The sequence below is a fragment of the Caretta caretta genome, chromosome 15 (assembly GCF_965140235.1).
Source record: "Caretta caretta isolate rCarCar2 chromosome 15, rCarCar1.hap1, whole genome shotgun sequence".
NCBI classification, from domain to species: Eukaryota; Metazoa; Chordata; order Testudines; family Cheloniidae; genus Caretta; species Caretta caretta.
The window spans coordinates 26,752,011-26,778,658 of record NC_134220.1 but is presented as its reverse complement, the minus strand read 5'-3'; the positions used below and the strand labels follow the sequence as shown (position 1 = coordinate 26,778,658).

Genomic DNA, 26,648 nt, shown 5'->3' with positions numbered 1-26,648 from the left:
TTCCATTGGTCAGGCTTGACCCAGATGAATCAGGGATAAGAATTGTATTAGGTCATCTAAGTCACTTCTCTACCAATGCCTCAATCATCAAAGAGTTAAACAAAACAGGATTAATCTAAGGGAAACTTTAGGACAACCAACACTGTATATGCAAATAAGTCCTTAAAAGACATCACAGTCCAAAACCAGTAAGATAAGACAAAATGCAGAGGAGAGGGGGAATTAGGGGGAATCAGTCTTGGGGAAATAGGGATCGCATGCAAAGGCTCTCAGAACTGCCACCACAACCAGACACTTTAGCATAGATGAACCTCTGATGCTTGTGCAAGGAGTTGCATTCTGAACGGGAAGAATGTCTACCTCAGTTCAACATACCTCCTTGGTGGGATGGATACAGTCATAGACTGGTTAAATGATTTGAGTAGAGGTTTTCCCCATTTGCCGTTTGTTAGAATTGCTTGACACTGGTTGTCCTGATCCTTTTGTAATGGGATTCCACGCCCCCTCCAATTTATGTATGTGCATGGACATGGATATGCTAGGTTCATATTGTACGTTTCCCTCATGCATATTGGGATACATAGACTGATTTATTATTGTAGGGCTACTTATAAGAATTAGCATCAAAAGAAATTTTTCAGTGATTTAAAAAAATTATATGGATTTACAAACAAAAGGGAAAGAAAAAAAATCAAGCAAATCAGCCCAAAATTTGATCATCGATGTCAATAGTATCTTTTCAAATTGTGTCTTGCAGATGAATTATATGTTATACACCCAAGAACCTACAGCTTGATGTCTGGAAACCATCAAGGACTTAAAGACTTACAGAAGGGAATTTTTTTTTTTAAAAAGTGATCCACTTGTCAAGGGAGTAGAGGCAAGCAACAGTCCAATGCCATTTGGCTGTCTACATCAGCTTCAGGATCCTGTCCAACAGACCGTAACACTGCTAATATATCCAGATAACCCATGTTGGGTTTCTGGCATGTCTGGGGAGCACTCACTGTTTAAAAGGGATGGAAAAATGACCTGGCTACTCTTCACATGAAGAGAAGTCTTCTTCCATCTTGGATATTAAGAAGCTATTTCTCTGCACAAGAGGCACTAACTGCTCTGAGCAATGATGATAGTGGATCCTGCTGGAAAGCACTCGAGCCACACAGGCCTTTTTGGGACTGACCAGGTACCCGGTGTCACACTATCCTCTCTCTGGTGAATCTTGCTTCTGGAAGCTACCACAGCAGTTCTGATGAAGGAAAGCAGTGAACATTCTCAAGCCTTGTTCCACATACTGTGCCAGATTGAGCCACGCTTCCTAAACCCTCTGAGGTGCAGCTTAAAACAGCAGGTGTTTCCAAGTCTTGACAAGGTGAATGGGCAGTACTGCCAAGCTCAGAGCCCGTTTTAGGTCTCCCTAATGCCAGGTGCTGGAACCACAGCTACCACCTTTAGAGAAACTAAGAATTCAGTACCCACATTAAAATAAAACTGGAAAAGCACGTGCAGGAGGAACTTGTGAGGAAAATAGGCGGCTTAACAAGAGAATACATTTCTACCAATGAGCCAGAATCTATAATACTCCAAATCATACTCTCTCAATCAGAAGTCAATGAGCAAGCTAACGTTCAAGCTGCCTGAATGGCTCCTGAATCCTGAACAGAACCACATGTGGACCACCAAGGAGGATACTACTCACTTTTTTGAGACAGTTCCATTATTGAAACAGATTCACGTTCACAGCCCAGAAACCTACAAATGTTGATCTTTCTGAGCTGTGTGAAACTACATGAAGTAACTGAGTTACATGTGTACCTGTGAAGGACCAATGTTCTGCTGGACAAGACTAATTAATTTTAGATGGGTTAGAGAAACCAACGGCCTTTATAACCTAAACCAACTTTATTAGACTTCATGTATTAGCAGACAGAACTAATAAGTGACTTTGGACCTTTTAATTAAAGATTCTTTCTTTTTTAATTTAAGGCAGAATATTGCAGAGCTAGGATGATGAGAGTCAAAGAAAAGCTAAGTGTTCCTTTTTAGTTAGGAGGGTCAAGGCCCATACTGATAAAAAGCCTCAGAGGCCTCCAAGCCCAGATAATATAGAAACAGCAAAATCTTTAAAATGAAACATATTAGGCACTCAGAGACTTGATAGACAAATCTACAGTCTCACTTTGACAAGCTGCAGTAAAGCACGGCTCATCCAAGGTAGGTGTGGATGGGAAAACTCGATCCAACAGGTGGAGAAGAAAATTCAAACCTTTTCAAGATTGGAGCTCTAGACCTCGTGGGTCGGGAGGCGTCAGGATCAATGTGCAGCTGTCTCAAGAAGTGGGGACTCTTGACAGCTTTTAAGTGAAGGATATAGGATTTACTTCTGATTGGATCTTCAGGAATGGATTTCTAAAATTCACTCTGACCCATCCCATGATGAGGCTTCACAAGCATTATCTGAAGATCAATTACTTCTACTGCTGTTCATCGACTAAACTGGTCAAAGTTTATTGTCATCAATGAATACAAAATACAAGTTCAGCTCATATCTGCTAATACAGAACAAGCCTGAGGAGGATATCAAGCAAGGAACACAGGTAATACTAGATTAACTTTAATAGGCCCAAGTTACAAGATCAAAATGGCTTGTCTAGACCACTAGACCTTGCTGGACAGCAGTCGGCAGGTTGGCTTTGGAGCTCTAGTTCTGGCATAGCATCAGGTTATTAATTAATTATTATTATTTACATTACTGTAGTACTTAGGAACCCCAATGTATTATATGGGGGTCAGTACAAACACTGAACAAAAGACTGCCCAGGTGAACTCGTCAAATGGACTTTTCTGATAGAATTCAATGTCACTACACAGTAATTGTTACACTGCAACAGAATCCTACTGGTTCATCCAGGGTGGATCCCTGCACTGGCCAGTACTTGAGAGGAAGGTTTGAACCCCCCATAATTCACCTAGCTGTATAATATTTATACATAGCGAAGTGCCAACAAAGATTTCTCAGATCCCAGCCGATGTTCAGCTCACACCCTGCAGCATCAACAGCCCTGCTCCTTCTGATCGTAGTTAGCATAACTGCAATTCTGTTTTCATAAGAGTGTAATTTTATTAATCTTACTAGACTATCAAACTTTTCCATATCCTGTGGCAGTGAGTCTATGCAGATTGTGTTTAGAAATATTGCCTATGCTGAATCAGGCTGTAAGTTCCAGGAGAGCGAAGAGAACACGACAGTTAGCGGTGGCAGAAGTGTATAAAATAGACCGAGCTGCCATTGAAGAGCTCTGCCGCCAGTTGCTTATGTTTGGTCACTTCAGGGTCTCATTTAAGCCAGCTTCTCAAATTATCCCATTTCCCTTTATGCACCCACTAGCTAGCTTTGTGCTGCACTCGTTCCCTTGTTAACATGAGGGACCTCATCCCTGATACATGCTTCTCGGCAAGAAGTGAACGTCTTGAGTATTAATCAAGGAGAGAGGCTTGGTTCTGGATGCAAGACATTTAACCCAGCACTAAAATGCAGCAAAATGTCTGAGGTGGAACACGGCAGCTGAAAAGGAAGTGAAGAACACCTCGTCCAGCTCAAAGTAGAGGACTCCTCCTTAATGGCAAAGTTAACCCCTCGCGTCTTACAAAAAATGCCATAGGATCTCAAGTAACAAGTTATGAGGACCGTGGCTCTATGTTACGTCTGAAAGTCTAATTTGCAGAATGTATCTGCTGCTATTTTACTGCAAATCACTGCAACAAATAGTAGATTGTAAGAATTTAAGTTTTGAGGCTCTTAAATGTCCTATAATGCTAGCTTTTCTCTTAAAGGGAGCAATTAGCCAACTACTAGCTGATACAATGTTCATTGCATGGGGTACAGTTTAAATCCTCTGAGCAAGATTCAGACAGTCTTCACAAAATCCCTATAATTTCTAATCGACTAAGGCATATACTTAGCCTTCATGTTAATGGCAGTCACACACCTGTGTTGGGAAGTACACACCTGCCATAAGCAGGTTCAAGTCCTGGCACAAAATAATGCATGCCTACAGATCTTTATCAAAATAAAAATAAAAACGTCTGCTCTCGGAGTAACCTTCCCAGAAGGGAAGCTGATATCAGAAAGCGTTGGTACTGGTGGAGCAAAACTTTCAAATATTTGCGTTATATTTGGCTCTGGTTTTGGAGCGAAGATCCAATTCTATTTTAAAGGTTAACAAAATTCTCGAACTTTGTCCAGCTGATCTAAAAGTCTGACACTCTAATCACGTCCCTATTGGAGCAAGCTGGGAGTGCCCAGATGAGCCTGGGTTTCTAAGGCCGGAGGAGATGTCTCTACTTCTTGAAAGTTTTCCTAAAGTTTTCCAAAATTAAGGCATTTCATAGATGTATGTGCTTAAAATGTTCTTCATCTGGCTTTCTCTTCAGGAGCAGCTATCCCAACCACAACACTGCTCTAATAAAAGAATACTGGTGACCACTTTGGCACTCGAGGCTATGGTTATATAATTAAAACACCCTTAAACAGATTATTAACAACAAGAAGACACTCAAAGGTTGAGTTGTCCTGGAGAAAGTTCACTCTTTTGCCTGTGCTGCATACATCTAGGGAAGTGCCCTTTTGCTAGTGCACAATCTAGAAGTTAAGGAACAGGCTTATTAGGTCAACTAGAGCCAAATCCTGGTCCTACTCAAGTCAAATGAGAGTTTTCCCCACTGATTTCACTGGGTCAGGATTTAGTCTAGGATTCATCCCCTCCAATTTAAATTTTAATGGGACATCTACCTCTTTTCTTGGAAAGCTATTCCATTGTCTCATTGCTCACCCTTTAGGACCTTTTCCTGATATTCATCTTTAAGTTTCCTCTAATTTGATCCCCACATTTTCGCTTGCCCACACCCTACCTTGGAACACCTTAAGCCCTTCTTCTCCAGAACCATCTGCACAGCTGTAACATATGAAACATTAAGAGTTCCTACCTTTGCTAGACGTTCTTTCTTGTCCCACCAGTCATCAAAGGCTCTGAATGCTACCACCTCGACCATTTTCCGGTTCAAGTCCCTTTTCATAATTGCTTTTAATTCCTTCACAATCACCAAGAGGACACCATCCACAGTAGCCTTGTGCGGATCCTCCTTCTTCGGCACATAACCCGGTGGTGGGACTGAGGGGTCAAACTTGGGCAGCGGTGGCCATTGCTGCCCCCGGCCAATAGCTGCCCCCATCGAGAAGGGACGGTAGGGAGGGAGATTCACAAACTGCATCCGGCTTCCCATAAAAGGTGGGTACTGGTATGTGTTCTGCCCCTGCATCATGCGGCTCAGCATCTGAGTTTGCATCTGAAAGGACATTGGCATGCCGCCCCACTGGTTGCCCAGGACATTTATCATATCCACTTGCATGACGGGAAACATGCCAGGATGGAATGGAGGAAGTGGAGGCAAGATATGAGGCGGTGGGACCCCAGGTGGCGCAGGAAGCGGAGGTGGTGGGACGGTGACAGCTGGATGAGTTGGTGGAGGTGGTGGTGGTAGAGGTGGCGGCATTGGAAAGCCTGGTTGGGGTGGGGGTGGGGGTGGAAGTGGAGGGAACCCTGGTGGGGGCATGGGTATCGACTGAGTCATCACAGCAGAGTTGCTAACAGAGGAGTTCACCACAATGGTTTTGGCACATTCTGCACTGGTGATTGGTGCAGAATTCATTTCATCGTCAGATATTTCCATGTCCTCCCCTGAAGAATGCTGACCCTGGAAGAAAGGGGAAGAGAAACACATTCCTTTAATGTAAGTTACCTTTACACTGGTTGCTTGGAACAAGAGCCACATTACTGACATTATAATTATAATTGGATAAAGGAAAGTGATGTACTGGAAGGTGTGTCCCACTGAGCACGTGGAGTTTCACTTAAGCCATTCTGTTTCATGTCAGACTACACACAGAACCTCCAGGAAGTGATGAGGTAGAAGCTTTCTAACAGTGAAACAGCACTAGCCAGCTGAATAGCAAAAATTGGCTTCTATGCAGCATAGTAAACGCTGCCCCCATATTTTGTTAAGCACCTACAATCCCACTTCGGTGTGCAACACAATCTCTTGCTGACACATAGTACTGATAGAGAACACAATTTAAAAGAGTAACTAATCTACCTTACACTATCCAGCAAGTCAGTGTTTCCATTTTTTAAAATCATAATCCCCAGACCTTAGCAGCTAAATATTTACTGTAAGTAACAGGCAGAGATGTGAGTTTCATATTAATCTTTGCAACTGTTACAAATATGCCCTAGGACAAAGTGTTTCAGACTGAGAAAGGAGCGCCGTATCTACTTTTCCAATTATCTTTGATCCTCACAGATTGAATCCAAAATTCTCAGAGGTAGGGGACTGGGGAGAGGCACTGACCCAGGGAATGTCTACACTTGGAGCTAGGGATGTGGATTCCCAGCTTGAGTAGACATACTGAACTCGTTCTCAGGCTAGTGCACTAAAAACAGTAGCGTAGCCACAGTAGAAAAGGCAGCAGCGAGTGTGGGCATTGGGTAGCTCCAAGGGCAAACCCGCTCAGGCCTCATGGGTACCTGCCACTGCCTGTCCTACTTTGGCTACACTGTTATTTTTAGCATATTAGCTCAATGAGAGGTAGCGTGAGTATGTCTACTTGAGAAGAGAATCACACCCGTATCTCCAAGTGTAGACAGAGCCCAAGTTTCTGAACAGACAGACACTCTACAAAACCATATGGAATATGGATATAGATATTTTGTATAAAATGCAAAACCTTCGTTCCACCTCCACCCCCACCAAAAAAAAAAACCCATTCGAAGTCAATGGTGCTATTATGTAAATAGATTAACATACCCCAGGGCACCTGGCTGCTCAGAGATTCAGAGTACCAAGAATTGCCTTTGTAAATTGAATAGAGCACAACAGCAATCGATCAGCTAGACCCATTCTAGATATATTTCAGAATAGCAGCCGTGTTAGTTGTAGTCGCAAAAAGAAAAGGAGTACTTGTGGCACTTTAGAGACTAACCAGTTTAGATATAGTTGCACTTATCAAACACGATCTCAGCTGCCTATTATACTGGAAAGGCATTTTAGGCTTGGAGTCACACAGGAAGCAGATGTATGCTGTCCCATCCCTCAGATGATAAAAAAAACATTAAAAATTCCAGCAGAAAAATATAGGGGGTGGAAGAGGTACTCAACACTCAGAGGCCATTTTTCTGGAGTACTTGATCAGGGCAAAGCTGCTTGTTAACTGGATCTCAGTTAGGGCCAGAGTGACAGCACCTGGTCCTTGGCCCCATGCGGGGAAAAAAAAGAAAAGAAAAAAAAAGACTTCAGTCTCCAACTGATCGCCTATTTCCCTCTGCATCCACTGCCTGAGGCACAACTGGACCCACTGCCTTATTATTTCTTGCAAGCAGTTCCTTCTTCCCAACCGCAGTGCATAAAAAGGCAAAGCAAACAGCTTGCATGTTGCCACAAGCTGCCCTAAATACAGAAACCGCCCCGCAAATCCAAAGACACGGACTCTGCTGAAGCACAGTAGTTGCGGCTGTATTTTTGCCGCAACAGTCAAGGGATTCGTGGGTTCTGTGATTTTTGTGGGGTTGTGTTTTAAAAAAAAAAACACTGGGATATTTGCACATGGGTGGATGAGCATGTTGGCAAAACAGCTGAATCGACTGCACTCTGACTACACGGAACTCACCAACACACACTATAAAAACATGAATCATTAGACTGGTTTTAATCAAAGGATACTTCTGGTACAGCAACGACCACCAGAGAGCAGGCTAAGCACAAGACTCACTACAGCATGCTCGTAAGCCTTCAGATCACGGTGCACCTCTTTTGTCAGGGCCTTCCCTTAGCGCATTAACTGCAAAATGATCACACCAGCAAGTGCCAACTCCCAGACCTGAAGCTCTGCGTAGCTTGAAAGCTTGTCTCTCTCACCAACAGAAGTTTGTCCAATAAAAGGGATTGCCTCACCCACCTTGTCTCTCTAGGCTAGACCCAACCACTCATAAGTAAATGGTTTACAAAAATGGCAAGAAAACTGGCCCCTTTTCCTGAAAAATCACCACCATACAGGTACTAATGCCTAAGTGCTATGGTGGGTGCCTTAGAAATAGAGCAAATAATTGATATTTCAGTGGCTCACCTGTAACAGCTGAACAAAAAGTAAATTTGGGTTCAAACAGAACATTTAATTCAACCAGAAACTTGGGGGAGAGAGGGGGGCTAGGGGGTGGGAAGAGGTTTTTTTTTTCTTTTTAGAACATGTTTTTGGGTGTTTTTCACCATTTTATTTAACAGACCCAGCTAAATTTTGAAATGAAACATTGATTTTCATTTAAACTTTTCAAAGCCCCTCCCCCATTTTTCATTTGGCTGAAATTGTTTGTCACAGTCAACCCAAATTTACAAATAGATTTGTTTGATGGAAAAATGCATTTTTTGGCAAACAAGCTATTACTGAAAAGAAATTCACCCAGTTCTACTTTGAAATGCAGGTAATAATGGTTTGTCTCTGCCCAGGATTAGTATGGTTGCCAATTTTGGTTGGATGTATTTCTGGAGATTTCAGCACATGACATAATCTTTAATTAAAGATTAATCTTTAATTCTGGGAGACTCCAGGCCAATCCTGGAAGGTTGACAATCCTAATGGTTAGCAGAGCTCTACAGCGTGACGGTGACATGGGAATAGTTCTGAAAGTGCTCAGCGTCCTGCATTAGTAACTCTGTATGTTCATACAGGCACTCTGCGATAGATGCATTTTATAAATCCTAAAATGACTGGCTAAAATTGAAAAATAAAGTGTGTCTGGGGTCTGAAACAATAACCCAACGCACTGGACTTTCAATATAATTATGATTTCTGCCCTCTTCATCCTGAACACCTCGTGACTTGCCATCTAAAATTTCCAATTGTGTTTAATACACTTCGCAATCTTTCCCATTGGTCCACTCTGGCAGCTCAGGGAGCAGCAAATTACGTCTAAGGGACCAGGAATGTTATGAATGAGGAGAAACTCTGCAGTTTCAGCTAACAATGCTTCAGCGAAACGGGGCAGAGGAGGGGAATGAATAGACAGGTTGTGTCAAGTGTAAGGAAGGTTACTTGAAACTAGACCCATTTTTCAACAAGCGAAGCATGAAAGGTGTTGTTAAAAAGCACCCAGATCCAGCACAGGAGGTGCTCAATGTAAAATATCCATTACTGGTTATGAAACCCAAGGGAATCTGGTGTGTTCAGGTTACTGAGCAAAGCAAGAAGTGACTTTATATTCTGCTGGTTGAGCAGTGCTGAGACCTGTAGGGAAAGTCACTTTATCTCCTTATGGTGGAGGAACAGTACAAGGCAGAGACACAGAATATGAAGATCCATGGCAAGCATTGGGGCCCTGATCTACCTAAATTTTCTGTGCGCCCGAGAAAGACTGTCTCCCAGTCCTCCCCTTCTTCCACAAGGGAGGCAGCCTAAACCCGCCACAGCAGCTGGACAGCTTGTACTTCATCAGCTTGTACTTCCTGCTTCTCCACCTCTGATATACTGCTCCAACATTACGTGACATGAATCCCAATGATCCTGCCTGAGTCAGCACGTTCTTTCTGGAGCACCCCGCGTTGGAATACCCCCACCAGAAGGTATCCTATTTACATAATAACTCATAAGACCTGCTCACTGGAACAACCCCCACCCAGAATTCTCCAACATTCCAAACACTCCTTAGAGGGTCGTTCCAGGCAGCTGTCTCAGTGCTGGGCAACCCTGCATAGAGGTTGAGGAGGGAAAATTTCCTCTTCAAGGAATGGTCTAGCAGAATGGTGTTCAAAATTATAGGTAATAAAAGCCAGCAGGCCTAACCTGTCTTATTTTAAAACTTTAATAAAGTGCTTTGGCTACAAATGAGCTTTTCTTTATTCTTTTATTTCGCTTACTTGCACTGAAATGGGAACTGCAAATACACATGGACTAAAGTCCAGTGTAAGATTGGAAGGCTGCTGTAAATTATTCTGAGAGATAAGATGGATGGGTGGGTCTGGCTAGATCTGAAGAAGCCCTCTGCATAAATTCAAAAGCTTGTCTCTCACATAAACAGAAGTTGGTCCAGTAAAAGATATTACCTCACCCACCTTGTCTCTCTAATATTTTGGGACCAACATGGCTACAAAAATACTGCATACAACAATGTACATTCTTCTGACATATATGGGGTTGTGTATGGAAAGTCACAATATTTGCCCACCCTTCCTGAAACATCAGGATTTGCACTTCACCAGCATCTGGAGAGCAAACAGGATTTGAGGTCCAATTTTCATCCCATGGGAGATGGAAAAGAGAGAAGAAAGGGGAAAGGTAACAGTAGAGGGAGACAGAGCAGAAAGGAAAGAGAAAAAAGAATACACAAGATTAGGTGAGAGAGGTGAAAGCTAAAGCTTGGACTTCAGCTTGGCATCCCCCACCCAGGTCAGTGGGGCTTGGGCGGGTTCAGGCTTCCGTCCCCCTATCCTAGGGTCGTGTAGTAATTTTTATAGTCAGAAGGGGGCCGTGGTGCAATGAAGTTTGAGAACCCCTGCCCTAGACCATCTGCCCATCCCTCATTTCCTTCATGAAAAAAAAGTGAGCAGGCTTTGTTCACTTGGGGACGCCATTTCCACAAAACTGGGTTAAATCACAGTCCTTGATATTACACCAAAACCAATGAGTTCTGGATTTCAAAAGAACAGTTTATCAAATGAGTTCAAAGAAAGCCAATCCTGCCAAAAGAAAGGGCATTTTTAGCTGTATTAATCTGTGTTGCACTTCTGAGTCATCAGAACTGCCACCTTCACTTTGCACTAATGTGTTTAAGAATTGGCAAAACAGGTATTTAATTGTATGCATGCAAAATTTTTCAAAGGTGTTCTAGAATGCACATCTGTTTGGATAGACTGGCATAACTGGTTTTAAATGGCCTCATTTATTGTCAATCCAAAACGTCAAGTGCCCCATTTGATACTGGTACAGCGAGTTGTCAGCACACAGATTTCTAGAGCAAAGAAAACAGAACACCAAATCCTGAGATCCCATGGTCAATCTGGCTGGACAGCAATGGAATGTGGAGCCCCCCCACATCTAGAGTACCAGTCCTAATCCAGGTCAGTAATGACCGAAATTAGTCACCATTTGGTGACCTAAATCTTAATCCAATCCAGTCTCAGTTGAAAAAGGTTCCACATTACAAAATTCATCAGCACAATTGGTATCCTTTTTGGTAGTTTCAAGCACAGAGGTGAAGCCAGAGAGATTGCTCTCTCCTCTGAGCTGTAGGAGTGATCTCATGAACAGAGACAAGGTCTGCATTTGGAAGACTGCACTATAACTGTCCATGTTGTATCTGTCCTGTCCCAGGAGAATTTTATAAGCATTAATTTCACTTTAAAATAAATGTCTCATCACATCTGTGTGTCTAGATTTCAGCTAGATGTTCTCAGAATTTGACAACTGCCTGCCACTTTTACTCAAACCTTCTGTTTATCATCAAGTCACAAATTTGTGTTAGGCAGCCTGCATCACCAAATGCAAAAGTCTACTCCAATATAGCCCTACAGTAAATAGCACTGGGTCAGCAATCCCAGTTGAACCATCAAGCACGAATATAATGAAATGCAGGTTAAACAACAGTCAGTGTGATGCAGGAGGAGATTGTTAATATTAATGAACACAGCATTGCTTGCAAAATGTGGAAACTCCGTAGCCCGTTCCAGCTAATTCTCAAAACAAAAAGAGGAGGGAACAAATTTACTTTCCTTTTCTCCCTCCAGCAAAACATGTCCTCAGAAAGGAAAATGTAGCATTAAGTTTTACTTTTCTGGCGATACCTCAGGAAAAGGGAGAAAAAACAGACTCTTTACAATTTTAAAAACAGTGCTCACAGTCAGCACCTAGGTGCATATACAATATAAACAAACAACAATTTAAATTATACTATATTTACCAACTTGAATGCTCTTTGTGAGATATTTAAGCCCCAAATCTGCCCTCCTATACACTGGCTAATGAACAGGAACTGTGGAGGCAGAATTTGGCCCTTAAAGCTCTGACTAAAAATCTGAGTAGTTCACATTTAAATACCAAAAATCTTAGCAATTTTAAATGTTGAGAGGAAGCCTGGCAAGAGAGCTAGAAAAGAAGCCAGTCCTGCTTCTCAAAAGAAAACATTACTTTATCATAACCTCACTGAATGACAAAATATTGAGCACTTAAATGACTTCACTGAGTTTTGGATCAGGCCCATCCAAAACATTCAAAGAAGTTCACAAAAAAGGAGCAGGTATCATTAATCGCTTTTAAAAAAAACTAACACTCCACTGCCTGTGAAACTGAGGCACAGGGAAGTTAACTGACTTAACAAAGGCACACTGCAAAGCAGTGTCAGAGTCAAGAATAGAACCCAGGTCCCTCCAACTTCCTAGCCCCTAGACTATTGCTGCTGTTTATTGCAGGTTACATGTAGGGCTCCCTCCTACCATAAGCATGACAGTGTGGTGACATTCTATAAAGAAAACAGCCCAAGGTCAATCTCCTTGAGCAATTTCCTGAGTTGCTTCTTCTGGAAATCTGAAAGAGAACTGAATATTTTAAACTTGTCACTAGATTTCTTACTACAGCATCCAGAACAAAAAAAACTCTTGGCTGCATTTTCAGTCTTGGTCACATGCAACAGTTCCTCAAAGACACGATATTGCACTGAGGAACATTTTTCTTTTCTTTAAGCACAAACAGATTCAAACCCAGCATAGAGATCCTGCTGCAGACTCAGGTGGCACAGTGCAACATGTCATTATTTTGCTGTCCAGAGTTAGATGCCAGGGCATAAGTGCTGGTTTTTAGGGGTTTTTTGTTTTGGTTTTAATTACACACACACTTTCAGGGAACAACTGCAAAGCATACAGAAAACAACACTGCACCCAATGATACATTTTGCCTTTCAGAAGTGGAATGATCAAGCAGTAAGACATGAGAGATCAAGCAGTAAGACATGAGAGGGTGGATGCTATTAGTAATTATCTTTAGCCCAGTGGTGTCAGGCATGAGGCCGAAACACTCAAGAGCATATTTATGACAAACTTGTCCTGCATTTTTAATTGAGATTATAAAACAGATCTTTCCTGCAATGATGCATATATTGTAAAACAGTGGTTTTCAACCAGTAGTCCTGGGGTCCGCAGACTATGTCTAAGGGGTCTGCGAAAGGCTGTTACTACTTTAGAACAGTGGCTTTCAACCTGAGGTCCATGGACCCCTGGCGGTCCTCCGACTATGTCTAAGATTTTCAAAGCAGTTCGCACCTCCATTAGAAATTTTTTAAGAGTCTGAAAATGAAAAAAGGTCGAAAACCACTGTATTAGAGGCTATCTGGGACCAAACATGTAAATAGAAGCTACAATTGTTGGTTTACTGTCTCTTCCCAGACCTTTCACATCAAATAGTCTTGTCCTTCATTTTACTGTAGACAGCAAACAGCAGCGTGCATGCGTCTGCAGCTATACAAAAAAATGTTGTTATTATTTCTATCAGACTCCTTATCCTCTAGTAAACTTCTCCTTCCAGGAGATCCTTTTGCCTCATTTGCCCACATTATCCATTCTTCCATGACACAACTTACTCACAGAACAGCCTCCTGAATCAACATTTGCCAGTCCCCAAAAAAGAGTTTGTTTTGCAAAGCCAGTGTGCAATATCAGAATAAAACTCCACCACACACCATTTATAGTGATTGTCTGTATGGGCTCACTGTGGGTTCAGATTGTCAGCTCTCTGGAGCAAGGACTACTGGAAAGTGCCATGTATATCTACATGCAAGTTATAAGATTACAACATCATGTAATGTAAGTAAATGACTGTGAATACTCTTCAAAACAAAAGTGTTTAATTAGAGAATGGAAGACTGTAAATGGCCAAATTTACTTCCACACTTTTGACACAGCACCTTTCAAATCAAATAATTCGGCAAATGTTACAAAAGGAAATTCTGAAAGAAGAGAAAGCGACACAGACAGACAGAGAAAACAGATTAAGTCAGCAACCAGCCTCAATGCATATGCTGGTGCTGTGCTACATTAAAAGGTAGGATTTCAATGCACTAGAGTTTTTGTTTGTTCACTGTTTAACTGCTCAGTATAAGAAACTTTGTTGTTTTTATTTTACTAACAAATAATAATAGTTATAAGCAATGGCAATACCTCACTCAGTGTATGCAGTGTCTTGGCTTGTTTTTGATTGTGTTGTTAAACTGGCAGCAATTTGGAGCAAGGACACATTATTTGTTTGGCACAGATCACCCGCCATTCAGAACAGTGTACACCTACACTGCTCTACAAAAAGAGAGACAAAAGCCATTGTAAAATGAAAGTACTCATCAAAAACAGAGCATCTTATTGGAAAATATCAAACATCACCACCCTAATTTAGGCTGCTTTGTTAAATGCTCAGAGGAAGCCTTACGATGATACCACAAAACACAATGGAATAGAGGGAGCAATTCCCCAGAGAACCACGGCTCACTCCTAGGACTACCTAGTGTGTAAAGAAATGCCACTATGGTGCATGTTTGTGTCTCACAATGTGCCAGGCTCAGGTGTTGGTTCCTAATTAGATTGTGCTTCATGCAGGGAGAAACCACAGAAGGGCAATTGAGAATATCTGAGGAAGTCAACTACCTCAGCTCACCTGGGCATTTTAATAAGCAGCAGAATAGCTCTCTCATAGCAGGGAAATGCCTAAGGCTAGTAGTGGCAAAGAGGAAGGAAGATCCCCTTAATAGTCACATTCAGCTTCTTTTTACACTTGGAACACGTAAATTAGCTCCTGTTTTAATGTCTGTGTAGGATCTGGAATCCGGGCCACTGGTCTTCTCCACAGAGTGAGACCCAGGAAATTACGATGAAGGAACCTAAGATGGTCACAGTACTGTAGACAGAAGCACCTTAGGCAGAATCACGATTCTGATATTGAGCTGCTGGTGGTACGCGTAGATAAGCTTCCTGTGGGTCCACAGATGAACACTGGGATGACCATGCGTGCTCTGTGAACCTTTTGGGCACAAAGTGACCTTGGTCTAACTATTGCAAGCCCCAAATGGGATAAACCCCTGCTTGTTCTCTTGGGGACAATAAATACCAGAGAATCTCTTGTCAGGAAGAAATGGAACAACAGCATAAATTGCTTGTATTTGCTTATGGCTAATACCTTGACCATTTGTTCAGGAATTGAGGCAGCTAGTGGGGGACAATGCTGTTCTGAGCAAAGGGGATAGATGTAGGCCAGGGGCGGGAAAACCCAATGTGGCCCTCATGCCAAAAGGTTTCCGAAATTGTATGGAGGGCTGGTTAGGGGAGGCTGTGCCTCTCCAAACAGCTAGGCGTGGCCCAGCCCCCACCCCCTATCCGACACCCTCTGCTTCTCGCCCTCTGATGCCCCTCCAGGACTCCTGCCCCATCCAACCCCCTCTAACCCCCGGCCCTGACTGCCCTCCGCCGCCCCATCCAACCCCTCCTCTCATTCCTGACTGCTCCCCCCCGCCCCCGGACTGCCCCCATTCAACCCCCCTGTTCCCTGCCCTCTGACCGCCCCGACCCCTATCAACACCCCCGCCCCCAATGACCAACCCAAACTCCCCTGCTTCTATCCAACCCCCCCCCGCTCCCTTTCCGCGCTGCCTGGAGCGCTGGTGGTGCTACAGCCGTGCCGCCCACAGCACCAGGACAGGCAGCCGCACCGCCCGGCTGGAGCCAGCCACACACCGAGCAGCACAGAGCACCGGGTCCGGCCACGGCTCTGCAGCTGCGCTGCGGCCCAGAGCATTGCACTGCGGCGCAGGGAGCTGAGGCTGCGGGGGAGGGGGAAGAGCAGGGGAGGGGCGGGGGGCTAACCTTCCGGGGCCAGGAGCTCAGGGGCCGGGCAAGAGGATCCCGTGGGCTGGATGTGGCCCACAGGCTGTGGTTTGCCCACCTTTGATGTAGGCAGTAACCTTGGGATGCTGCAGAGAGCTCAGTGGTCTGAGGTGGTTAGGTCTCCACTGGTCTAGAAAGGTGAGAAGTCTGCCCTTTAGCTCCAGAGGTCTCTTGAAAGGGAGAGAGGAGGACTCCAGGAACGGACACAACAGGGAGCCTTTAGCTCCCTCTCAGGAAGTATTAGAGCCAAAAAAATAGTTCCTCTGGAAATTTCTTTCCTTTACTGCCATCACCATAAAAGAGAAAACAAAAAGTTAAAACTTGGGTCTGTTATAAAAGTTAAATATTTGGGGTCGGCTTTTCACAAGCTCTCAGCATTGATCTAACTGCTCCCATTGGTTCCCACTGAGCACTTCTGAAAACCCCATCCTTGGGCTTTTCGTGACTAGCCGCACCATCTGATCCCAGTTTTCCAAAAAGGCCTTAAGAGTGCAATGGAAGAGGTTCCTAAAGAGACAGCTCCCAGGCTGCGGCAGAGCTATATATTAGACATGGAAGAAAACTCCTGCCAGTTTGCTCCAATAGGAAGCTTGGAAAGCTTAGCTGAGTTGGTGGAAAGGGCAATACTTTGTAGTGTGTGGGGGCGAGGGGGTTTCACCCCATGTGTTGTTACTGACTGCATTAACTGCCAGGTGAGGGTATGATTTAGTCAAATCTTTCCCTCCTTCACAACCGGGGGATTTCCACCTAAGTAACAGCTACATTATAGGCTTAATTTTAAGTGATTTAGTGATATCACTGTCAAGAAAGATAAGTTCTCTAAAAGGGAGAATTTAGAGGAGCCAGACTCTTCCTCTGGGATGTCCTCAGACGTAGCTGTCTGCAGGGACAACCCCACAGAAGAAAAGAGAGCTTCCCCGAAGCTCTTTCCTAGCGATTACCTGTTTATTGTGAGATTTGTCAAGACAGTTTAAGCCAGCCTTATCAGGAAGAGTAGGAGATGCAGGGGGTGTGTCCTGCCCTTGGAGAGCTATTTAACAATGCAGCCAGTCTCTGAAGACATACTGTTCTGGTTTCCCTATTTAGGGTGGGGGAAGGAAAGGGATATTTTAAGGAGCCATTTGCACTCTTCACTTCAAAGGCTTTAGTCAACAGGGAAGCTAAATCATCCATAAATGATGGTGGAGTGGCAAGAGAATAACCCCTACTGACAAAAGAGTCAGGGAATATTCTCTACTTCTCCCAAAGACTTCTGTGCAGATCAGCCAGACCTGCTGGAGTGGAAGATCCAGGTAAATCTCTTGTCCACCATCACCTGATTCAACAGTTCAGAGTCTCTGGAAACAAATAAGGCAAATCCAGCTGACAGAGGGCCTAAAGAGCCTTTCTGCAAAAAGAACATTTAATTGGCTTGCTCTTTGTGGTTTTCTGCCATCTCAGCCACTACCAGAGGATTTTATTCTGACGTTTCACAGTCTGGAAAGAGCAGGGATTTGAGGGTGCATCTTCCTCTCTAAAGAGGAAGAGAAAGACAAGGAATTTGGGGCTGATGGGAGGAGACTGAAAGTTCTCAGTACCAAAACTGTTATAGATACGATTGGTGCTACTGCCAGTCAGCATTCCACAGTGGCACCTTAGGGTCAAAGTTACAGAAAAGAACTAACTATATTAGATCAGAATCCATCTTCAAGCAAAAAGGACACAATACCCTAGTAGAGGTCACAGACAGCATACAGTACCAGGTACAGCTCAGAAAGCCACTTCCCAAACTCTGGAATTTCCTTTCATATATAAAGCTATTAAGTCAAACTAACTCATGAATTCAGTTCTTCCTTCTCAACGCAAGTAATAAGAAAGCAGATAAGCCTGCAAAACCGCCTGGCCTGCTAGCAGGTAACTATCAAGCCAGTTTATTTTTGTACAGACATTGTATTCAAACAACTTTTCACCAGTAAATCTAGATTGATTTGATTTTCTTCCTTAACGCCTCTCAACTACTACCAGAAATGGATGAAATAATGTGCCTGTTACTACAGCTACAACATAATTAGGAAAAGAAAAGGAGGACTTGTGGCACCTTAGAGACTAACCAATTTATTTGAGCGTGAGCTTTTGTGAGCTACAGCTCAAATAAATGGGTTAGTCTCTAAGGTGCCACAAGTCCTCCTTTTCTTTTTGCGAATACAGACTAACACGGCTGTTCCTCTGAAACATAATTAGGGAAGCACTGTCTTTGTTCCAGTTGAGAATTTCTGCAGATTTCCCACAGTCAGTAATAAAAAGAGTTCAATATGTAATAATATATCACCAACTAAGAGAAATGCAGCCCTTGCAGTATGGGGTTTCCTTAGCAAGAATATCAAAATACAGGGAGACGGTGTTTGAGAGGCAGTGGGCAAAAAGTAGTATTTATCAAGCCACCTTTCAATTCTACCCTCCTCTTTAACAGTAATGATCCTTCTTTCACATCAGTTTTCTCTTGGAACGGATGCTGTCACAGTTACAGGTGAGCTGCCTTTTAGACACCTTTGCAGTGCCTCTTGAGTGCACCCCTCAGGTGACTGCCTAGCTTTCTTCACCTCCCTCAAGGTTGGAATGTCATAGTTCAAGCACTCTTTGACTGGAGCTCTGGGTTGCAGCCCCATTTTCCAACCGTGTAAACAGGACAGGATCAACTGTATTTGGCACCTGCATGAAAATTTCTCTCCAAAAGCTTGTGACCTGCACCTGATTAAAGTGACTGAAAACAAAAGTATTGTTTATCTACCCAAAAGGTACATAAGCAGAGAAAAGTATTAAAATAACAAAAGCCCCATATGGCTGGCTCTTACCGAAGACTTATCTTTACCTTGCAAGTCTGGTAAATTCCACTCAGACCAGGATGCCTACTTCTGACCTGGGAGGGACAGACAAATCTGCTGCTGTTTCACTCTCGCCCTGTCAGCATCTGTCCCCCCAAGCCGCTGCTGCCTGGTCCCCTATTCCTTTCTCTCCAGGCGGGTTTATGATCCTTTTCATCTTAGGGTCCCAGATGGAAAAACAAACTTGCTAACCTGGCTTTGAACCGGTCAAGTAGGCATTTCCTAATTAACAGTTCCCCATTGTTCTCATTAGGACCCTTGGTATTCTCTCTGAAGGTATCTTATTTCTGCCATTGCTTCATTTTTCCAACTTCATAAGGGCAGGCAGAATAATATCAAGCGTACATATAATATTCATAAAAATAATACAGCTATCTCCCTCAATCCCCATCAATGTCTATAGCAATATCCAGTCAGGAGCATCAGAAAGTTTTTCCTTTTCAAAATTTGCCCAACAAACAAGAGCTCTGTAACAGAAAGCAACTTCCTCCTTGGTATTACTCCTCTCTGATGGTGGGGGGCAGTGCAGGAGGAAGGCTAGAAGTAGAAAAACTTTCTACAATTGTAGGTGGAGAGTCTTGCCTAAACTTGTAGCTAAAGGTACCCAAATGAAGGACAACAGGCTTCCCCTTAGCTCCCTGCCGATATTATAGTTGCTCAGTTACACTACCCTTAATACAGATGAGAAGCAGTACATAAATTAAGTAGCAGCAAATGTCACAAACTAACACTGTTTTCAATACATCCCTCAACTGGGGTGGTGTTTCCATTGGCATTTTGATTTGATGAAAAACATTTATAAGGACAACACTGCAGTTTGTAAAATAGGTACAGAAGGAAATTTGAATAACTGAATTTAGAAATGGAAAAGGCAGACTAGGCCATCTTATTCTAGCCTGCTGAGAACTTCTATAGCCAGTCTTTGCCCTCTCTTCACTGATTTGTGCTTGGACAGGCCCAGATTCTCCACTTATTCTCTCCTGCAGAAAGTCACAATCCTGGGATAGTTATTTCAGAGGTGATCACCATGTAAGTAAGCAAGTCACTGCAAACAGGCAGGTTGTTTATTAGTTAGAACAAGAGACTAAAAGTCAGGAAACCTGGGTTCTGATTCCTGACCAAACTTTGGTTCCCTTTCCTAACTTGTTGTGAGACTTTGGGCCTCTCTGTGCCTAAATTACGCCATCTGTAAAAATGGGAATGATAACAGTTAAAGCACTTTGCTTAAATTATTGAGATTCTTGACGGAAAATCACTGCAAGAGTGCACAGTAATGTTATTAGTATTACAATTCTAGTCCAGGATCCAAAGAGGATAGGCTGGGAAGAACCTAAAACTCTTGATTCCCTCCTATTAAAGTCTCTCTCTAAACAATGCTTGTGTGTGTTCAATATATCAATTTTAAACAAGTTTGAGTGTACATGTTTGTTTTAAACCTGCTGTCTATTAATTTCATTCAGTGGCCCCTAGTTCTTGTGTTATGAGGAGGAGTAAATAACACTTCCTTATTTACTTTCTCCACACCAGTCATGATTTTATAGACCTCTATCATATCCCCCCTTAGTTGTCTCTTTTCCAAGCTGAAAAGTCTCAGTCTTATTAATCTCTCCTTATATAGAAGTTGTTCCATACCCCTAATAATTTTTGTTGCCCTTTTCTGAACCTCTTCAAGTCCAATATATCCTTTTGAGATGGGGTGACCACATCTGCGCGCAGTATTCAAGATGTGGGCGTACCATGGATTTATATAGAGGCTATATATATATATATATATATATATATGTATGATATTTTCTGTTTTAGGCCACTTCTAGATTACTCCAAATGGATAACGTTTTTATCAAAATATGCTTTCCCATGAGATTAGTTGAATAGTTTGAAATTACAGATGAGTACCTACATAGACAGATTATTCATCCAAAGTACTATATGCAAATAAGGTGCAAACAATTGTGAGAAAAGTCATAACTCCACACTGAAGACAGCTCTTTGCTTAAGAATTCAGAATTAAGTCCACCACAACTCACCTACTTGATTTAGTCCGTTAACTACCTAGATTCCAAAGCCTGGGTCTCTTTATTGACCAATCATGCATCTTCCCTTTAAAAATACCTTACCTTATGGTTTTCAGTTAATACCTTTTTACTTTGGATTATTTATCCTCACACCTCCTTTAAAAATGGCAAAAATGAAGTAGCTACTTAAATTTTATTCCATATCCTGTAATCAATATGCTTAACACACTGCAGACAAGATTAATGCTGTAACTTGCTAAGAAATAGTGGCAATTGTGGAGTAATGTTGTTGCCACAGCAAACTAATGAAAATGGCCAAAAATGTGAGTCAAAAGCGTAGAGAGACTAAATTCTTTGGACCATTTAAAATTATGCTACCAGATCAATAATAAAGATCCCAGTGCATCCATGGTGTTGTCCAACTGAACCCAATCGAGTTCCATCAGGGATGAGCCTACCCCAATATCTTCTCCCTCGCCCAACAAAATCTTCATCCACATTAATAAAACTATAGATTTTTAACAGCTAAAATATTTTAAAACTTTTACATTTCTCTCTTTATGCCACCCCAAGATTGTATTTTTCTACTGACAATGAAAACTGATTACTGTAAGCCCTTCAGAACAGGTACTATCATCTTTGTGTATGTCCCAGTACCGAGAATGTCCTGGGCAGAACTGGAAAAGAAATATCCAGTAGTGAGAAAGATCATTTTGGTTTACAGCAAGTTTCACTTTCTGGTTCTCCTGCACTAGGCTGCGCTGCTTGGGTTGCAGACAATGCAGTGGGGTGTTTGTTGAAACAAAAAGCAGTTTCCATTGGAATTTAAACGCAAAAAAATCTGTTAGACCTCAGTCCTGCGATGGGGCTCTGCATGGGCACAGGCTTCCACCTATATGATGCTTTTGGAGGATCAGGCATAAGGGTGAGACATTCACACAGCACTTATTTATGGAAACATTTCTAACCGTCTTAGGTTTTGTAAAAGATTTTTGTATTACAACTTATTTTTTAATCTAAATTTGTGGCCATCTCTGACTGGACACATCCCTTTTAAAAAACAAAAATAATGTTTGAACAAATTCAAAGATGGCTCCCTAGTCAAAATGTAATATTTTAACCACATTTTCCTATTACTACAATGTATGACTCTGTCCAACTTTTCCTTGCATTTCAATTGAATTTAAAGGTTTTGGTTTAGTACTAAAGAACTTTGTATTTTCAGAGTTATTTATGTTTTAGGCAACAGTACAAAGCTCATATCATGAAAACGGGTTTTCTGTGTTTTTTGCCCATATTAACTGCCTCCCTCCACCGAAACATTTCATATATCTGCAGCTGGACCCCCCTAGCCACAACATCCTCCAGCTGAAATGGCTATACTTAGTGACTGCACAGCCACAGGAGATGAATGGTGCAGAAACCTACAAACTATTCTCCAAATATTAAACTTAAACCTGACCTGATCGAGTCTAAAGCCTGCACCAGTATCACTGGTGTGATCTGGATTAAAGTTTAGTGGGCTGGAAAAAACACCAAGCACCTGGAATAATAGTCTCTGCAAAACACTTTGGGAGAAGGGGAAGCAGTGAGGAATCCGGTTACCAAAAAAAAAATAAAATCAGTCTCCTTGTTCTAAAGGAGTCTTTCTTCATTACTGTATTCACTGCATTACAATCCCATATAGTCATGTGAAAAGAACACATTTCTTGAACAAAAACACAGTTATGCGATCCTTGCCCTGAATTATATTAAGCTTTCTCCAGAAAGAAGTGTAGAAAATGTCTGACTGTCTCTCACTCCCAGGCTCCTGATTAAAGCTGCAGACTCAGGACTCCTGGGTTCTCTCTCTAGCTCTGCCATCAACCTACTTCATGGATAGTAGGTAAATGAGGAGAGCTGCTGGTCAAAGAATCATGATAAATTGTATTTATCATATGTTCATCACCTCCACAGGAGGTATAAACCTACATTACATCAAAATGAATACACATTAAACCTAAATCCCACCAACAAAATGCATAAGTCAAAATATCAGAATCATAAAATGTGAAATTGGCAATTTTATTACAGCAGTGTGACCCTTTTGCAACCAAACCTCTAAACCAGGAGAAACTCTGCCAGCTCCAGGTTCAAACAGAGAAATGAAACCTAATGGTTTCATTTCCTTCTCTCATTCCTGTCTCTGTGCATTGTTCATGCTGTCCTTTATGCATAGAATGATCTCAGGATGCCAACCCATCAACTTCCCTTAACTGAAATCACTCCTAAAAATTCACTTTTGCAAAAACTATAAGAAGTGATTTTATGATAAGTTAGGGGAGGAGCACATTAAAAAATCCAACTCACCACCTCTAGATTTCCTAGTGCATCTTGACTTTTATGTGCCAGTGTTCTACACTGTAATCTTTACAGAACAGGCACTTCTTTATTTCTGTACATTCTAAAGCACAATCACATTGCCAAGGCTAAACAAATAAATTTTTGAAAAGAAACTTTTTTTTAAGCCTCCCAATCTTTTATAGTCACCTAAACCAAAAACTTATCCCTGGACGGGCAAAACATTTACAAAAGATCAACTGGCAGTTTTATAACAAAACCTGAGACAGCAGTCTGGATCAAACGAACTCTTGTGCCCAGGTATGACATGCACAGGGTTTAACGAACTCAATGGTTTCCTTTTGAGTTTTGCCTTTGCTGCGCTAGGTACAAACTAAGCCCCAAACCGAAAACCAAAGTTCATGGGGCGCAGGCATGACCTGCAACTGACGTGTGCATAAGTCCTACTCATTAACTGTTTTTTTAGGAAAAGAAAAGAAGTACAAGTGGCACCTTAGAGACTAACCAATTTATTTGAGCATAAGCTTTTTTCAGGGTACATCAGGGAAGGCAACAGCAACTGAACATGTGAATATGTACGAGTCAATCTATTGCTCTATGTGTGACAGACAGACAGGGCACTCCGAACATAGAGCACAGTGGCTTCTCGGTTCTCTTAAAAATCACTGAGAGATTAATGCTGGCAGCAGGCAGCATAGCACAATATGTCAACAGCAATTATTTTCTCAATATTTCTACAGATTACCTAATACACTGGCATGATTTTTCAATGCCATTCATTTTGCCACACACTTTTACCAAGTAATTTGTTTGCTTTCACTTGGTCACTTTCCACTATCACCAAGTGCTGAGGACAATTGGGCATATAATGAATTGGAGAAACTGAAGGAATTCTTGGGGAAGGTATACATTATTATAATACGAAACCTCACCACATGCATTTAAGAGAATCAAATATCAATAACATCACAACTAATGGCTGAACTTTGATGGGAACAAAGGTCTAGAGAAAGTACTATTTACAAAAAGCAGAAATTAAAACGCCAAAAATAACAGTCAAGCATTTTTAATAAGCCCCTAAGATATTCTGGGGCTAAGACATACCCAAACCCTGCACAGGAGCACAAGAGAAAAGGGAGGAGAAGGCAGCATAAGAGTCTCCCCCCCACAATGTCCTTGTACAGGAGTTGGTCAAAGGATCAGCAAAGTGTGCTGGGCAGTGTCCTCCTCTGGCCCCCTTTACTAGCAGGATGATTCTAGTACCAGAAACACAGCTCACACTGCTTTGCCTCTATGCATGGTCACATTTGTGAAAAGCAGGATTTAGACATATATAAAACAGGGACCATTCACCAGCTATTGCGTTGGTCATAAATCCCTTGAGAAGCAAAGTCTCTGCTCCCTGATATTATCCCCTATGGACCATAGCTATTTGACAAGTGGCAGGACCACAGCCTCATACCTCTATACCAACAAGCAACTCTAGTTGGGTATTAAAGGACTGCACGTTGCATCCCTGGAAAGGGTGGCAGAGTTGCCAATTGGGGCATGCTTCTCTAGGAACAATGCTGGTGGATTGGGACTTGCACTGTAAAATGGCGCACCCCCACTCTCTCTCTCTCACACACACACACACAGCTTTAAAAGCTGCAGTATGACCTTGAGTATCAGAACTTCTACAGATTTCACCATGCAAATTCTGAGCAGTATTCTTACTTATTATTTAAATAGGAATAATATATAGCCATTCCTTTAAATGGCTGAAAATGTTAAGAAAACCACATACGGTAAAACTGAGAGAAAACTGAATTAGAAGAGGATATATAACCAGCAACAGTGATTTATAAAAGGGTATGAAAATGTCACTTATATTAGATATGCAAACTTTAAAAGCCTCAGAGTCCTAGCATGACACCAGATAATGAAAGAAGCACTGGACCTCTCAACCACAATATGCTTTCTATTTTTCAGTCAGACTCAAGTATTTCACCATTTCTAGTTTTGTTACTAACAAGACACGTGTTCTTTTGTTCTTCTGTTTCAGTATCAAGGCTATGTATAAAAATCTAGTGAAATATTTCTTCATTTAAAAACATGTTTATCCATGCATATATGTATGTATGAACACAATACACTATGTACTTACATAACCAAACTGAAGTTCTGACCAGTCCTATGTAGTTCTACTCTGAAAAGTGACTGTAAAAAAATGCAGTTCCAGGTTTCAGAGTTTCCACGGTATGCATCTGATGAAGTGAGCTGTAGCTCACGAAAGCTCATGCTCAAATAAATTGGTTAGTCTCTAAGGTGCCACAAGTACTCCTTTTCTTTTTAGTTCCAGGTTTGTCATCTCTCTCCAACTCCATATCAAATGTGCTCTGTTCATAAGCAAGTTACTATTTTCATAACTACCCCCCCTGCAAATGCAACCAGGTATGTGAGAATCAAGTTGGTCTCTCTCTCGCACCATCACCAATAATATGGATTCTACAGACCAAATTTTGACTGAAGGTAACAATTGTGCAACTCCTTTGCCTTCAATGAGGTTTCATAGAAGGGACCAACTGGAAGTTAGTAAACAAATCCAAGACTGTACGAGGAAGAGAGCCCGTCCATTTCACTCTCTTAGCCATACTGTCTCTGCAGGCGTATAAACTGGTAACAGCTCATTTTCGTCACTCAGAGCAGCTGACGGGACACCAAATCCACACAGGTTTCAGAGTAACAGCCGTGTTAGTCTGTATTTGCAAAAAGAAAAGGAGTACTTGTGGCACCTTAGAGACTAACCAATTTATTTGAGCATGAGCTCACGAAAGCTCATGCTCAAATAAATTGGTTAGTCTCTAAGGTGCCACAAGTACTCCTTTTCTTTTTGCAAATCCACACAAAGGTTGAAATCCTGTGCTGGGCCTCCAGGAGGCTCTGGGGGAGGGAAAAGGTGGCTTTCATTTAAGCAATTTTTGCACCCTCAGAATTCCACACTGCTTCAGAAGCCAGCACAACCATCAATTTACAACAGCCTCGTCAGGGCGGCCTCTGGTTTGCTCCGCAGCCTGGGGCAGTTCAGAATCCCCCCCTAGCACCTGGGGGCATGATCCTGCCCCTAGCATGCCCTCTACCCTGAGTTTTAAGTGTGGCTAGAGTACTGAGTGTCTGTGCCAGGATGAGGGTGGGAATTCTCCCTTAGCCCTTTTGAGGGCTATTTATGGTCCCTATATGCTGCTGCGGTGGCTCCCATCCTAGGGTGACCAGATGTCCTGATAGTAGGGGCTTTGTCTTATATAGGCAACTATCCGTGCACCCCCCCGCTGAGAAAATAGTGCCCCCATTTGTCACACTTGCTATCTGGTCACCCTCTACACAGGAGCAGAACCTTTCTCAAGGAGCACATTCAAATAAAATGATTTTACATCGTCTGTTTTCACAGTAGACCCACACTTGGAAATGAAGAGGCCCCTGAGGATTTGAAAGA

At 42.3% G+C, this 26,648-nt stretch overlaps 1 protein-coding gene across 1 annotated transcript in view; it reads right to left on the bottom strand.

The window, feature by feature from the left end:
- SETD1B (SET domain containing 1B, histone lysine methyltransferase) overlaps positions 1 to 26,648 on the bottom strand; it is a 66,022-nt gene that overhangs the window by 23,315 nt on the left and 16,059 nt on the right. The window contains exon 7 of the mRNA XM_048821976.2: positions 4,987 to 5,754. Coding sequence (XP_048677933.2) covers positions 4,987 to 5,754 — 768 coding nt within the window. The remainder of the gene's footprint in view (positions 1 to 4,986; positions 5,755 to 26,648) is intronic.